Here is an 11,988-nt window from a genome sequence, read left to right as displayed (position 1 = left end):
AGCATTTTGATGTGAGGGAGGCATTGGTAAAGTGTTGTGGTGAGAAGCATCAAAGTGGTCAGAAGTGGCTCCTGTGGTGTTCTGGGCAGAGAGGGTTACAATTCATGAGGCAACTTGGTTTTCTCCATTCTATATGGCTCACAGCATCAAACCTAGACTCTCCTTTGACATTGCTGAGGCAACATTCTTAGCCCCTTTTGAGGCAGAATTTTACTTGATATCAGAACTCATTGTCCATTATGCTTGCCAACTCCAGAAATGTCCAGAAGATCTTGCTTGCATCCATGATCTTGTTCTGAAATCCCACTTTGTGTCAGTCAAAGACTTCATCATGCATTTTGCACACACCATCCAAGACTTCAACTTCAAACCTGGGTCACTTGTCCTTGTGTGGAATTCACATATCAAGTGAGAACTAGATCACAAGACCAAACCATGCTACCTAGGCCCCATGATTATCATTCAGTGTACCAAAGGAGGCTCATATGTCCTGGTGGAATTAGATGGTGCCATGTCCATATTCTGTTTCACTGCCTTCTGTCTTTATCCCTATTTCCCAGAGAACACCTTGCATATCAAAGTCATGCAGTTGACTGGAATTTCTGCACATGACTTAGATCACCTGGAAGATGATTCACTACCAGATCCCACACTTGCTGGCATCCCTTTGGATGAATCAGATGAGCAGCACACCTTTCTCTGTATCTTTTTCTTTCTTTTCTTTCCACACAGGGACAACTTGTGGGAGGAGAAGGTGATGTGGATGCGATGGTGAGAGAAGCAATCAGTAAGTGTGTGGTTTAATTGCAACTTGCTGCATTGACTGTCCCCTAGGGCAAAGTATTCCCCATCAACATGAGGATAGATGTGGCAGATGGGCCAGTAATAGTGGAAGCATATGAGGCATATGAATGGTGGGTGAGTGAGGAGATTGCATGGCACAAGACCAACAAGGACATGCAGATGGGAGAGGAAGCTGCACAGGAGGTTGGAGGGCAGGAGACAAGTGCTATCATGCTGGCTGCAATGGAGAAGATGTTGCATGTCAAGGTGGTGTCCCAGCCTGTTTGGAAGGTAAGTGCACAGTTTGAATGGTGTGGTAGCAGCTGATACTGGAGTCCAAAGTGATTGCAGCAGACTGTCACAGAGAGTGAAGATGAGGACAAGCCCAAGATCATTGTTCTGCCCAGTTTGATCCTCCACAAGGTCCCATGCATGCAATGCATGGTGAAGAAGACAGCTTGCACAGGACCCATTGGGCAGACATGCAAATGAAGCAGGGGTGTGAGAAGTCAACAAAGGCTGCAGGAAAGAAGGTGCAGGCTGGCACATCAGTTGGTAAGTGGTGGCTTTGCCACAGGAGACTTACAGCTGACATCAAGTAGTTTGGTCTTCGAAGGCTGCAAGGGCTGGCCCATCCAAGAGGGCTGCTGACAACGATGACAACAACAAAGTGGAAGTAGTTGAGAGCCATGCACATGTGAAGGGTAAGGCCCCTGTGCAAGGAGGGCTCAACAGCAAGGTTGCAGCTGATCTCTTGCAGTTGTTGAGGCTGCTGCATGTGGAGGCCACAGAGTTGCATGCAGCTTAGCTCTGCCTTCAAGTGCATGTTGACCAGCTCACCAAGGCACTGGAAAAGACTGGGGTCAAGTAGGGCCAACTGTAGCTAGTTTGTATTTGCTATGTGTTCCCATCTGCATGTAGGCACACACAGCACTAAATATACTGCTTTGTTCCCTTCTGTGTGACACTGTGACACAAAATGACTTGACATGCTTGAATGCTCTCTGCAGGACAGTGCAGCTGCAGTAAGATACAGTGCATGGGCTACTGCCTGACTTGTCTTCTTCATGCAACTTTTGACTTCTCTTAACAATGAGTCCTCATAGTATGGTGTTGACAGTAAGATGTGACAATGTCTTGAAGAGAGAATGAAGGGACTGTGAATTGGGTAACTGGGACAGTCTTTGTGTATTAATTGTAAGGAGACAGAAGGAGAATTGAAAGGAAAATAGATCAAGGGGCACACACTGACTGCATATTCAAAGAAGAAATGTGCAGGGTAGTTGTGGGCATTCACAGAGTATAGCAGCTGAGGATGGCATCAGCAAGACTAGTAAGAGAAGGCATAGGAGTGATGTTGGTTTATTTATATACTTATTTGGTGTTTTGTTATTTTTCTGGACAGTTTTGGACATTTTGTTAGCGGTTTTTATGTTTTTTGAGTGAGGACTAGCTATCAGTAGGATCACTGGACGAAACCTGGGGTAGAACAGAGGTCTCCAGATGAAACCCAGGGTAAAACAGATGAGGAGAAACAAACTATGTTTGGTGTCAGATGGAGTGAGTGGTATGCTGGTCACCCCTGTGGGGGACTTTGAATGCTGGCTTTCCCCAGTCAGCATGGGAGAAGGAATGAGAGTAGTGGAAGAAGATGCAAAGAAGTGGGTGAAGCCATGGAAGGAGGTATGGGTATCATGGGAGAAGAGGGTATGGAGGGAGGGTGTGATGGACAGACTGTGGGTACTGGAAAGGGCAGATAGTCAGCTTTCTGAGGCAAAAGCCTCTACCTCATCATCAGTGGGGTCATCCTCAGCCTCCTCAAGAAGGTAGTCTGGTCCTTCATCATCCAACCCAGTAATGTGAGTGACAGTTGCATGAGTTTGTGACTGCAGGTGGTATGGAAGTAGGTGGAATGCAGCAAAGTGGAGCTAGGAGATGGAGCCATCCAACTCAGCCAGCAGGTACAAGCCCCCATTGGTCCAATGAAGGATGACCATGGGACTGGTGTACCATGGCTTTGTCTTTCAGTTCAGTTCTTTCTCTACACAGGAGTTGTGAATGAGCACAAGGGTGCTGGGGGTGAAGTCACGGTCTTTAATGTGATGCTGAAAGGTGGCTTCAAACTGTTGGACAGACTGGCAATGTGTGTGGAGGATGCTATCATGGACCTGGTCTAGGTCATCCTGAGGCTTCTGTAACTGGCATACACACCAAGCAATCAGTTCTGTGGTAGTCAGCAGTGTCACATCATCATGGGATAGGGGCAAAAGGAAAGTAGCCTCAGTGAGGTCAAACAAGAATAGTGGTTTGACCTGTGGACCATGAAGTAAGGGGATAAACCTGTGGACTTCAGAATGGTGACCTGCTCAGCCCAGAACATGGAGTGTGCAATGGTGTGCCAGTGGCAGTTGTCATTCTTGCAGCTCTTCATGATGGCCTTGCATACATCATAGTGGTGACACTCTATGATACCATTAGCCTGAGAGGTGTAAGGAGAGATATGGATGTGACAGATATGATATTGTGTGGCTAGGACATCCAAGGCTTGAATGAATGCCAGACCATTGTCAGTGATGATTTTGGCAAGCAGACCACAGCAGCATAGGATGTCCTCAAAGATGAAGGATGTGAGCACAGTACTATTTTCCATGTGCAACATGCACCACCCTGGATATGAGGTGAGCATGCATCAAGCCTGTACTATGTACCAGTAGCCATGAGCTTTGGGCATTAGCACCATGTCAATGTGAGGTTAGCATGCATCAAGCCTGTACTATGTACCAGTAGCCATGAGCTTTGGACATTAGCACCATGTCAATGTGATCTTTATGAAACAGGCCCCCTATCATGGGCACAGTGGGAGGGATATGAAGCTTCTGTGTCTGGTGGATCTGGCATTCATGACAAGTATGAACATACCATTTCATGCCCTCAACAAGCAGAGGCCACCAAAAGTGGAGGAGAAGGCAGGTGTGGACTGTGAAGACACCTTTGTGTCTGAGGTCATCATGCACTTCTTTGATGCAGTGATACTGCTTGGACTCATTGATGACTAGCTGGTGCCATCCATGCAGTTCCCTATGCCATAAGTTGCCATCTAGAAGGAAGAAGTGGCTGGCAGAATTAAAGAAGGAGGAGTACTGTGCATCAGTAAGGTCAGGAGGTCGCTTGTGGGTCACAAGGAATGTGCAGATCATTTCTATCTTTGCCTTGCATGCACAAGCCTTTGCAGACCACAGGATGGCAGGGTTGTCAGAGGTATCAGGGGTGTTATTAGCATCAGCAGTTGCAGAGAAAGTGAGATAGAAGGATGCAGGCAGTGGGTGGCAGTAAGGAATGGTGATCATGATTGAAAAGAGACATAGGATGTGGGCAGTCATTGACAGCCTTTGTAGAGAAAGAGTAAAAACAGTCTAACCAATCCTTGTGGTCATCATCCTTGGGTGGGTTAAGTTCCAACCATGGGCAGCAGGACAGGCTGTCAGGGCTGGCATGCTTTTCTGCAGGAATGTGCATGAGTTTGAATGAGAAGAGGAGGACACCAGCAATTTAGCAATTGATCATCACATCAGGCTGCAGATCTGGGTTATTTATCATGTCCTTAATGTATCTTGCATCTACCTCTACAGTGAAGTTAGTGAGACCAAAGATGTATACATGTACCACACACAATGCATGGAAGAGACCATACAGCTCAAGCTTGGCCTGGGAGTAGTGGCTTTCTACTTTGTTGAGGGTGATGGATCCAAAGTGACTAGGGTATCATTTGCCATCTTTGCCAAGCTGGTAGAGGATGCAGCCAACTGCAATGACTGAAGTGTCAACTGCTAAAATTACTTTGTGACTGCACTCATAGTCAATCCTTCAGAGTGCAAGGGACTTTACAATTTCATCCTTGAGTCATTGCATGGCAGCACATTGCAGCTTGTCCCATGTGAATGGTATGTCTTTCCACATGAGTGTGACTAGCAGCTGCATGATCTTGGTGAAGTCCTTGATGAAGATGCAGAGGACACCACAGACACTGAGGAAACTGTGAACCTGCATCAGGTTGTGGCACTCAGGCCAGTCATGGATCTTCTGCACTTTGCTTTCTCAGGAATGTGACCTTCAAAGGTGCACTTGTGGCCAATGACCACAGCAGAGGGAGCAGCTAGTATGAACTTCTTTGCTGAGACAGTGACTCCAATGTTCTGCAAACACTGAAGGATCCTGGGGTTCTCTGGGATAGTCTCATAGGAACCATCCATGTGCTGATAGCAGGTGGTCTTGGATGTTATGGGGACATCATCTATGAAGGGTAAGGTATGATGTGGGATCTCATCCTGAAGCATGAATGTGGTATCTCCCTGGTATACCTGGACTGCATTTGCATGACCTTGCAGCAGAGTAGTAAGCTGATGCAGTCTGAGCAGGGTACCAAAGGTGGTGAGGTCATGGGAGTCAACATGAAGCATGTGCTGGTCATACCCAGAGTAGAGGTCCATCATCACATATACAGCATATCCAGCAAAGGATTCTGCAAGGTGTTCTACAAAGGGCAGGACAGATGGTCACTGCATTCAGGGGCTGTAAGCCATGCACAAGGCAAAGAGACTTTCCATCTTTCTTTACTATGCAGAACCAGTGAGAGCAGTAAGCTGCTGTAGAAGGCTCATACATCCTGGACTTGATGCAATCTTTAATCATGACAATGACCTGGGTGTGAATCATGCTCAGGATAGGGATATTCCATTGGACCCAAGGTGTGTGTGGAATCATGGGGATCTTTATGGGGAGGAAATAGCATTTGTCTAGGTGTCCATGTTCTGTGATGTCCCAAGCAAACACAGGCTTGTGGACTGAAATGAGCCAAGTCACAAGTTTAAGTTCTTCTGGCCAAAGCCAGTCTTCTGGGTCTAGATTGAGCTCCATGGCCCAATTGGTAGTGAAGTGGGTGCCTGGAGTGAAGTCTGGCAGATGTGGGGGAAGTGGTTGGAGACCAGCAAGCAGATCATCAGGCAGGCTGCACACAATGTGGTATTCCTCTGCCATCAGGGCAGGTACTGTCCAAACCTTCTTGGCAACTGGCTTGTAAATGAGGGTGTGAACCATGGGATCTAGTTGGTAAATGCTCTCAAAAGTGGCTAGAGCAGAGGGGGTTAGTATCATCTGAGTGGAGGAGAGGAAGGCAAAAGGGTGAGGGTATTCTGGCAGGTATGTTCTGTGGCATGGGTGCTGTGGGAAAAGGGAAGTTCATTGAGGTGAAGGCTAGGGAAGAAACTGTGGGACTCAGGAATGGATAGCAGCAGCTGAACAGAAAACAGGATGTCTTAGTAGGCTCTCCCCAACCATTTGGCAGATTCAAAAACCCCATTCAACAATACTCTGGTGACTGTGGCAGTGCTTGCCACACTTTCTGTGTGGGCAGCCCTTGCACCATGGGTGCATGGGCAGAGTGTACTTGTGGCCATCATTCAGATCACAGAGAGTGATCTGCTGGCCACCATTGGGATAGTCATTTGTCACCATGCTCATGAGGAAAATGAACAGATGCCCAAGAAGCATGTTGAAGTTGGCATGTTCACTTACCTGAACCTGGAGCATGACTGGCCCAGCACCAAAGTTGAGTTTCAGGTTTTCTAGAATGCCTACAGTAGTGTCTTTAGACATGTTAGCAGAGGTCATAGTCATGAGATGGTCACAGTGCAATGGCAGCCCCATCTTCTCCCAGATGTGCCTGGGCATGGTGACAATTTCCAAACCAGAATCTAGTACACAGTTGATTGTAACATCAGTCCCAGGGACCTTGGCTTCGATGCAGCAGAGCAGTAGAGTGTGGTGAGCCACAATGGAACTGTTGTCACCATGGATGATGCAGTCTCTGTACTCATGTGTGGTTTGGTGAGGGTCATGGCTGGTCAGTTCATGTACATGCACTCCTTCATTGTCATCACTACAAGCTACCTTGATCTCATTCATGGTGATGCACTTGGCCATGGTGATGTCCCTGAACTGTTTGCAAAACTCAGGGGCTACTGCCAACAATTCTTTGACTGGCAAGGCAACACTGGTTTCAAGTACATGCTCCATGACATGCTTGGGTGCAGCTTTGTCTTTGAGTGGGAATGAGTAATGATACTGGTTCTGGTTGCAGGCTGGAGCTGGGTATGATGTTTGTGATGGGATGACTGCCAGGAGCACAGGATCCTTGCATGCAGGTGTCAGAGTGGGATTAGTTGAGGGAACATATGGTTTCACAGCAGTGGATGTTGTCACAGGTGCAGATGGCTCAGATGCCTGGCAAGTGGCATGTGAACTCTGAACACCAGGTGAAATGATTTCCTCTTCAACAGTGGCTGTGCAAGGATCTACTCATGGAGGGTTGGCCAGATGTGTGCAGGTTGAGCTGTAATCTCAACCCCATCAAAGTGGGCTTTCATTCTGCAGGACATGACTGTGCCCTTGTTACCTTTGTCTGCCTGATAGGTAGCCCAAGCTTGGGCAATGTATGCCTGGAAGTCAGGGTTCTCTAAGTCAGCAGCTGATTCATCTACAACCTGGATGGTGTTCAGAAAGGCAGATGGCTGAATCTCCAACTGCACATTGACTGTGGGATGAGTGATGCAGAAGAGGTTAGCTGTGCCTTGGGAAGCTGGGTTGCATGGAGCAGCTGGAGTTGCAGTGTGTGCACTGGCCTGATCTCTGTCAGCCATGACATGGTCAACAGCTTCTTTCAGTGAGTCACATTCAGGGAAGCATGGAATTCAGCTTCTGTCTGCAAGATATAGATGGTTGTCCATACCCCTCATGATCTTACCAGCACAGATATAAACTTCAATGAGCATGCACATCCTCATCCAGTGATTGGGGTCTGTGCAGATTCTGCAGCCAGGTCTGCATTGCTGTGGTGGGTGCTGTGTCTGGAAGTTGTATTCTTGTTTGACAACAGTACCAGCAGGTGGCACCTGTGGCATGTAGGCTGGTGAGGGAGGTGCAGCTGGCGAGGCCACAGTATCCATCATTGGTACCATGCTTCAGAGAGCAGATCCCATCAGAAGAAACTTGGCAGCTTTGACAACTTCTGTGAGCAGGTAAGGGTCATCTGGGTGGAGGTCAGTGTGGACTATGGAGAGTCAATGATGAATATGATCTGCAATGGCCCTCAGGAAGCTGTTCAGGAACATGGAGTCCTGTTCTGTCTCTGCTAGCTTTTTAGTTTTAATGAGGAGGGCAGAAATCAAGGCAAATTTCCACTGGTATTCTCCTAGGTTGTCCTGGTTTCGCATGGGCTTGGACTGATATTCTTCAATGAGGTACTGCAAATCTGCATGGCAGTAGCAGTCATCACCTTTGCAGCCAGGGGACAAACCCTTAACAGTGACTATGAAGGCATCCCAGTTGTCAGCCATGGGTGCAGCTTCTGGAAGTGTTTGCCAGATCTCAGCTTCTTCAAGGTCAGTGTAGCAGACCACAGCTCTGATCTTGCCATGGTCATTGAGAGCAGCAAGAGTACCAAGGAAGTCAATGTCTTCAAGGTATCATGGGAGCTGTGTGGGTGAATCTCCACTAAATTTAGGTGAATTCTGTGTACTGTTGTGGAGTGGCATCTGAAACTGAGGATTAGCCATTGGTTGGTTAACCTGTGGTGGCAGTGCTGGATTGGTGACAGGAGGAATGGGTATTGGCTGTGGGTGTGGAGTGGGTGGTATAGTGCATGAGCAGACTGGTGGAAGCATCAGCAGGTTACTAATTGGCTGATGGGTGGTCTGCAACTGAGTGAGTGGTTGTGGCAGTGTGGCAGATGGAACTGGGATTCTGGGTATAGATTCAGAGGCATCAAAGAGACAGGAAAAAGAGGGTGTCAGTGATGCTGAATCAGATGATGTGATGGGTGTTAAAGGTGATGGCAGGGTTTTGGGTCTTTGGGGAGTTGAGTGGATAAAGCCACCAGGAAAATCAGGGGCAGTGAGATCTAGGTGATCCAGTGCAATGGATATCTAATCTGCCAAAATCTCAGGAGGAGTGATTGCAGGTAGTACCCATGGAATGTCAGTGGGTAATTGCACATGATCTGGTGTTACAGGTGAAACAGGGCAGAAGAGGTTGGACTCCTCTGACAGGTTCAGGTTGCAAAAGTGGGGGCATAAATTTTCTAGTTCAGTGCATTTGGTGGTGTGCCTGAGCAACCTTCTGGAAGTGACAGCAGAATCCCTTGCAGTGGGCTCCAGTTGTAGGAAAAGTTCAAGTAGCTGTATAGTATGAGCTAGATGGCTTAGGTAACAACAATAAAATGAAGGGAACAAATGGCTCATCCCAAGGGATTCTGGACTGCCAAGACTAGAAGGTGGGACTCAGCGCTAGGTAGTGGTAATAATTCATGATGTGTGTGGCATGGTCCACAGGGCAGTACTGGCAATGTGAGTGGTGTGAGTGGTATACATAGTAGGTGCATGGCTGTATGCAAGATGTGCAGTGTAGATGAAGTGAAAAAGAAACTCATAGTGACCTTCCAAGTGCCAAAAGGTATCATTCTGTACCTAAGTACAGGGCTTTATAGTCTGGGCAAACCTGGAACCTAAGTAAGACAGGGTACAAGTAAAGGAAAACTGGGTGACAGTGTGTAAACACAAGACAGGCCTGAACAGAGGCTGAGGGTATACTACAAATGAAAAGGGAACAGAGACCATGTTAAAAGAAAGAGTCTGAAGGAAGGGAAGCAAGCAGAGCACAGCAGCTGTGGGTATAGCATTGTGCAAGAGGGAGCAAGGGCATGGGAAGGTAGTGAGGTAGGTGGGAAGACAGCATGTGAACAGTGGTGGATGCAAGTGGTCTGGGGATGTAATGATAGTCACAGAACAGTTGATGATAGGGGCTTATGTGTCCAAGGAATGTGGATTCCTTACAACATACTTACATGTCTCTGAGCTGATCCTTCAACCTCTTCAGCTCCTTGCATTGCCCTTAAACTGTGCCAATCTGCCCCTCTACTTGCATCACCAACAGCCCCAGCATCTGGTGGATCTGGGTCAACTCAAACTCCTCATCATCTGTGCAACCTTCCAACAGTTGGATGTGCTCAGCAAGAGCCTTGCATGTAGTCGATTTGCTCAGGTTTGTGACTGGCAGAGTTTCTTTGATTGGGGGAACTTCAGACTCATCCTGCACAGTGACATCAGATGCAGGTGGATTGTCCAATAATCTGGTCAGTCTGCTAAAGAGTCCACTGTCACTGAGGTCTCCCAGTTTGTCCATATGTGGTGGTGTTGGCTCAGGGCGAGGTTGAGGTGCAGGAGTTGCTGATGAAAGGAAGAGAGGAGGTTGAGGTGCAGGAGGAGGAGGCATGTTTGAGGTTGAAGGGGACTAGCATGAGGTATTGGGTGCTCAGGAGTTGGTTCAGAGTTTTGCCTGGGGGGTGGTTTGTGAGCAGGGATTCAAAGTTTCAGCCCAGTCATCACCATTACTGTTACTGACTTGGTCCATTTATGCGATGGCCCAGCAGCCATCTCTCTACTACCAGCATTCTTGCACTGTGTTATGGTTCAGTGTCCTCATTCTTCATGTCACAATCAGCTTGTACTCACCTTCCTACCCACTCTGAGCAACCAGCTGCACTTCCACTTGGCCTGCCTGCATCACTCACATAACTCCCCAGGTAGACCTTCACACTCAGCCCCTGCCTTCACACACTCCCTGCATGGAAGGTTGGCTTTGGGTGCCAGAGCACCAGTTTTCAATGGGTCAGGGTTAGGTGGGCATTCACCTTCATTGTTCTCCAGCTCATCAACTTTGTCTGTGGCCTGCAGAATTTTCTGAATGTTAACTGTCACACTCAGAGTTTCCTGGAGGGTAGGATGTACCTTTTCCTTACCCTTCCCCTTGCCTGTGCTATCCATCTGTTGCCTCACCTCTCATCCAGTCCCCCTCATAGACTCCCCTGCTTCAGTGTTGCTTGGCACACATTCTTGACCTTCACCTACCACCCTTGCTGCCTGTCTGCACATACACATTGAAGGTTCCCTTGTCAACCTCTCCACCTTGAGCTGCACCCTCAACTCTATCCTCTCCTGGTAGTCTTTGAAGATGTCATCTATGTGGATCTGTCTCTGTTCCACTGGGTGCCAGAGGTCAGCAATGGCAATGGCACCCAGGACTAGAATGTTTTGGCACATCACAGATTCCTCAGTGTAGTTGTGCATGCACTCATCATGAACCTTCAGTACAGTAATCCTGTTGTCATCAATGTATTTCCACCATGAGTGAATGCCAGCCTGCAGAACTCTGTCAACATGTGACACACTGCAGTGGAAGGTTTACTCACCCAAGTCTTGTCCCAGTCCTCCACCCACATGTAGATCATATCCAAACTCTCTTCTGGCTGTGGCACCATCTTGATCAGGACCCAGATGTGCCCCAGAGCTTCCAAGAGTGCCATGGTCACCTGGTCCCTCATGCTGAATATGGGGTGTGCATTGTTGCTGGAGTAAGCTTGCATGGTAGTTGGCAAGGGTAGTGAGAATCTGAGAGCAAGGTGGTGGAGTAACAAGGGTGAATCTGACAATGAGACAGTTTCTGGGCAAGTTTTTCATTCCACAGGGCTGTTTCTGATGCATTTACCATGTGCAGAGTTTTTGCTCACACAAGGCACATGGCTGAACATGAGTCATCTTTGTTTACATCACCTGCCAAATCTCTGCCACCCTTCTGTCATGACTCAATGACCTCTGACTGAGGATGGTCAGCATTCAAAGACCATTGGAGGTGTAGGGAGTGGTATACTCCCTGAGGCCAAAATAGGGATGCCAACACCAAAATTCTGCCATTACAAAAGTTGACCCCTATCAGAGTTCCACATCTGTCATCTTTGGAATTATTGCATCTGCCTCATGCACTGCCTCACCCATTGAACCTTCAGAGCTCCCCTGTCCATCAATAACACACACAAGTCATTGTCCTGGAATTCCATGTCAACATCAACCTGACATACATCTATCCAGAATTCTGCAGTCATGCCACCTCAACCTTCACCTCACCATGTAGCCAGGAAATTGTGCAGATCATCAGTAAAAACTCTGGTTACCCCTCTTGTTCTTTTCCCATGAACCTTTCTCTGCAATGCAAGTACCCCTTTGCTTGCAGCCAGTATTGCACCTATGGCCTCTACCCTTCATGTTCCACTCCATGGTACAATGTACACTTGTCCTGTCAGAAGATACCCATCTTTTC

The 11,988-nt window shown here is 47.8% G+C and overlaps 2 protein-coding genes across 2 annotated transcripts; one reads left to right on the top strand and one right to left on the bottom strand.

The window, feature by feature from the left end:
* Window positions 1-511: 511 nt before the first annotated feature.
* F5J12DRAFT_896704 (uncharacterized protein) lies at window positions 512-1,591 on the top strand (the record flags this gene model as incomplete). Its single annotated transcript, XM_051747967.1, has 5 exons — window positions 512-754; window positions 835-1,074; window positions 1,138-1,227; window positions 1,281-1,338; window positions 1,386-1,591. 5 exons carry the CDS (start codon window positions 512-514, stop codon window positions 1,589-1,591), a joined length of 837 nt encoding a protein of 278 aa, XP_051596164.1.
* Window positions 1,592-9,968: 8,377 nt separating this feature from the next.
* On the bottom strand, window positions 9,969-11,257 carry F5J12DRAFT_785778 (uncharacterized protein; the record flags this gene model as incomplete). Its single annotated transcript, XM_051743289.1, has 6 exons — window positions 9,969-10,170; window positions 10,237-10,292; window positions 10,347-10,392; window positions 10,453-10,645; window positions 10,769-11,033; window positions 11,084-11,257. The coding sequence occupies 6 exons, from the start codon at window positions 11,255-11,257 to the stop codon at window positions 9,969-9,971; spliced, it is 936 nt and encodes a 311-aa protein (XP_051596163.1).
* Between the last annotated feature and the right edge of the window lie 731 nt (window positions 11,258-11,988).

This window comes from Pisolithus orientalis, assembly GCF_024613125.1.
Source record: "Pisolithus orientalis strain OTSU chromosome Unknown F5J12scaffold_42, whole genome shotgun sequence".
Classification (NCBI taxonomy): domain Eukaryota; kingdom Fungi; phylum Basidiomycota; class Agaricomycetes; order Boletales; family Pisolithaceae; genus Pisolithus; species Pisolithus orientalis.
This window is presented reverse-complemented; position numbering and strand designations above follow the sequence as displayed.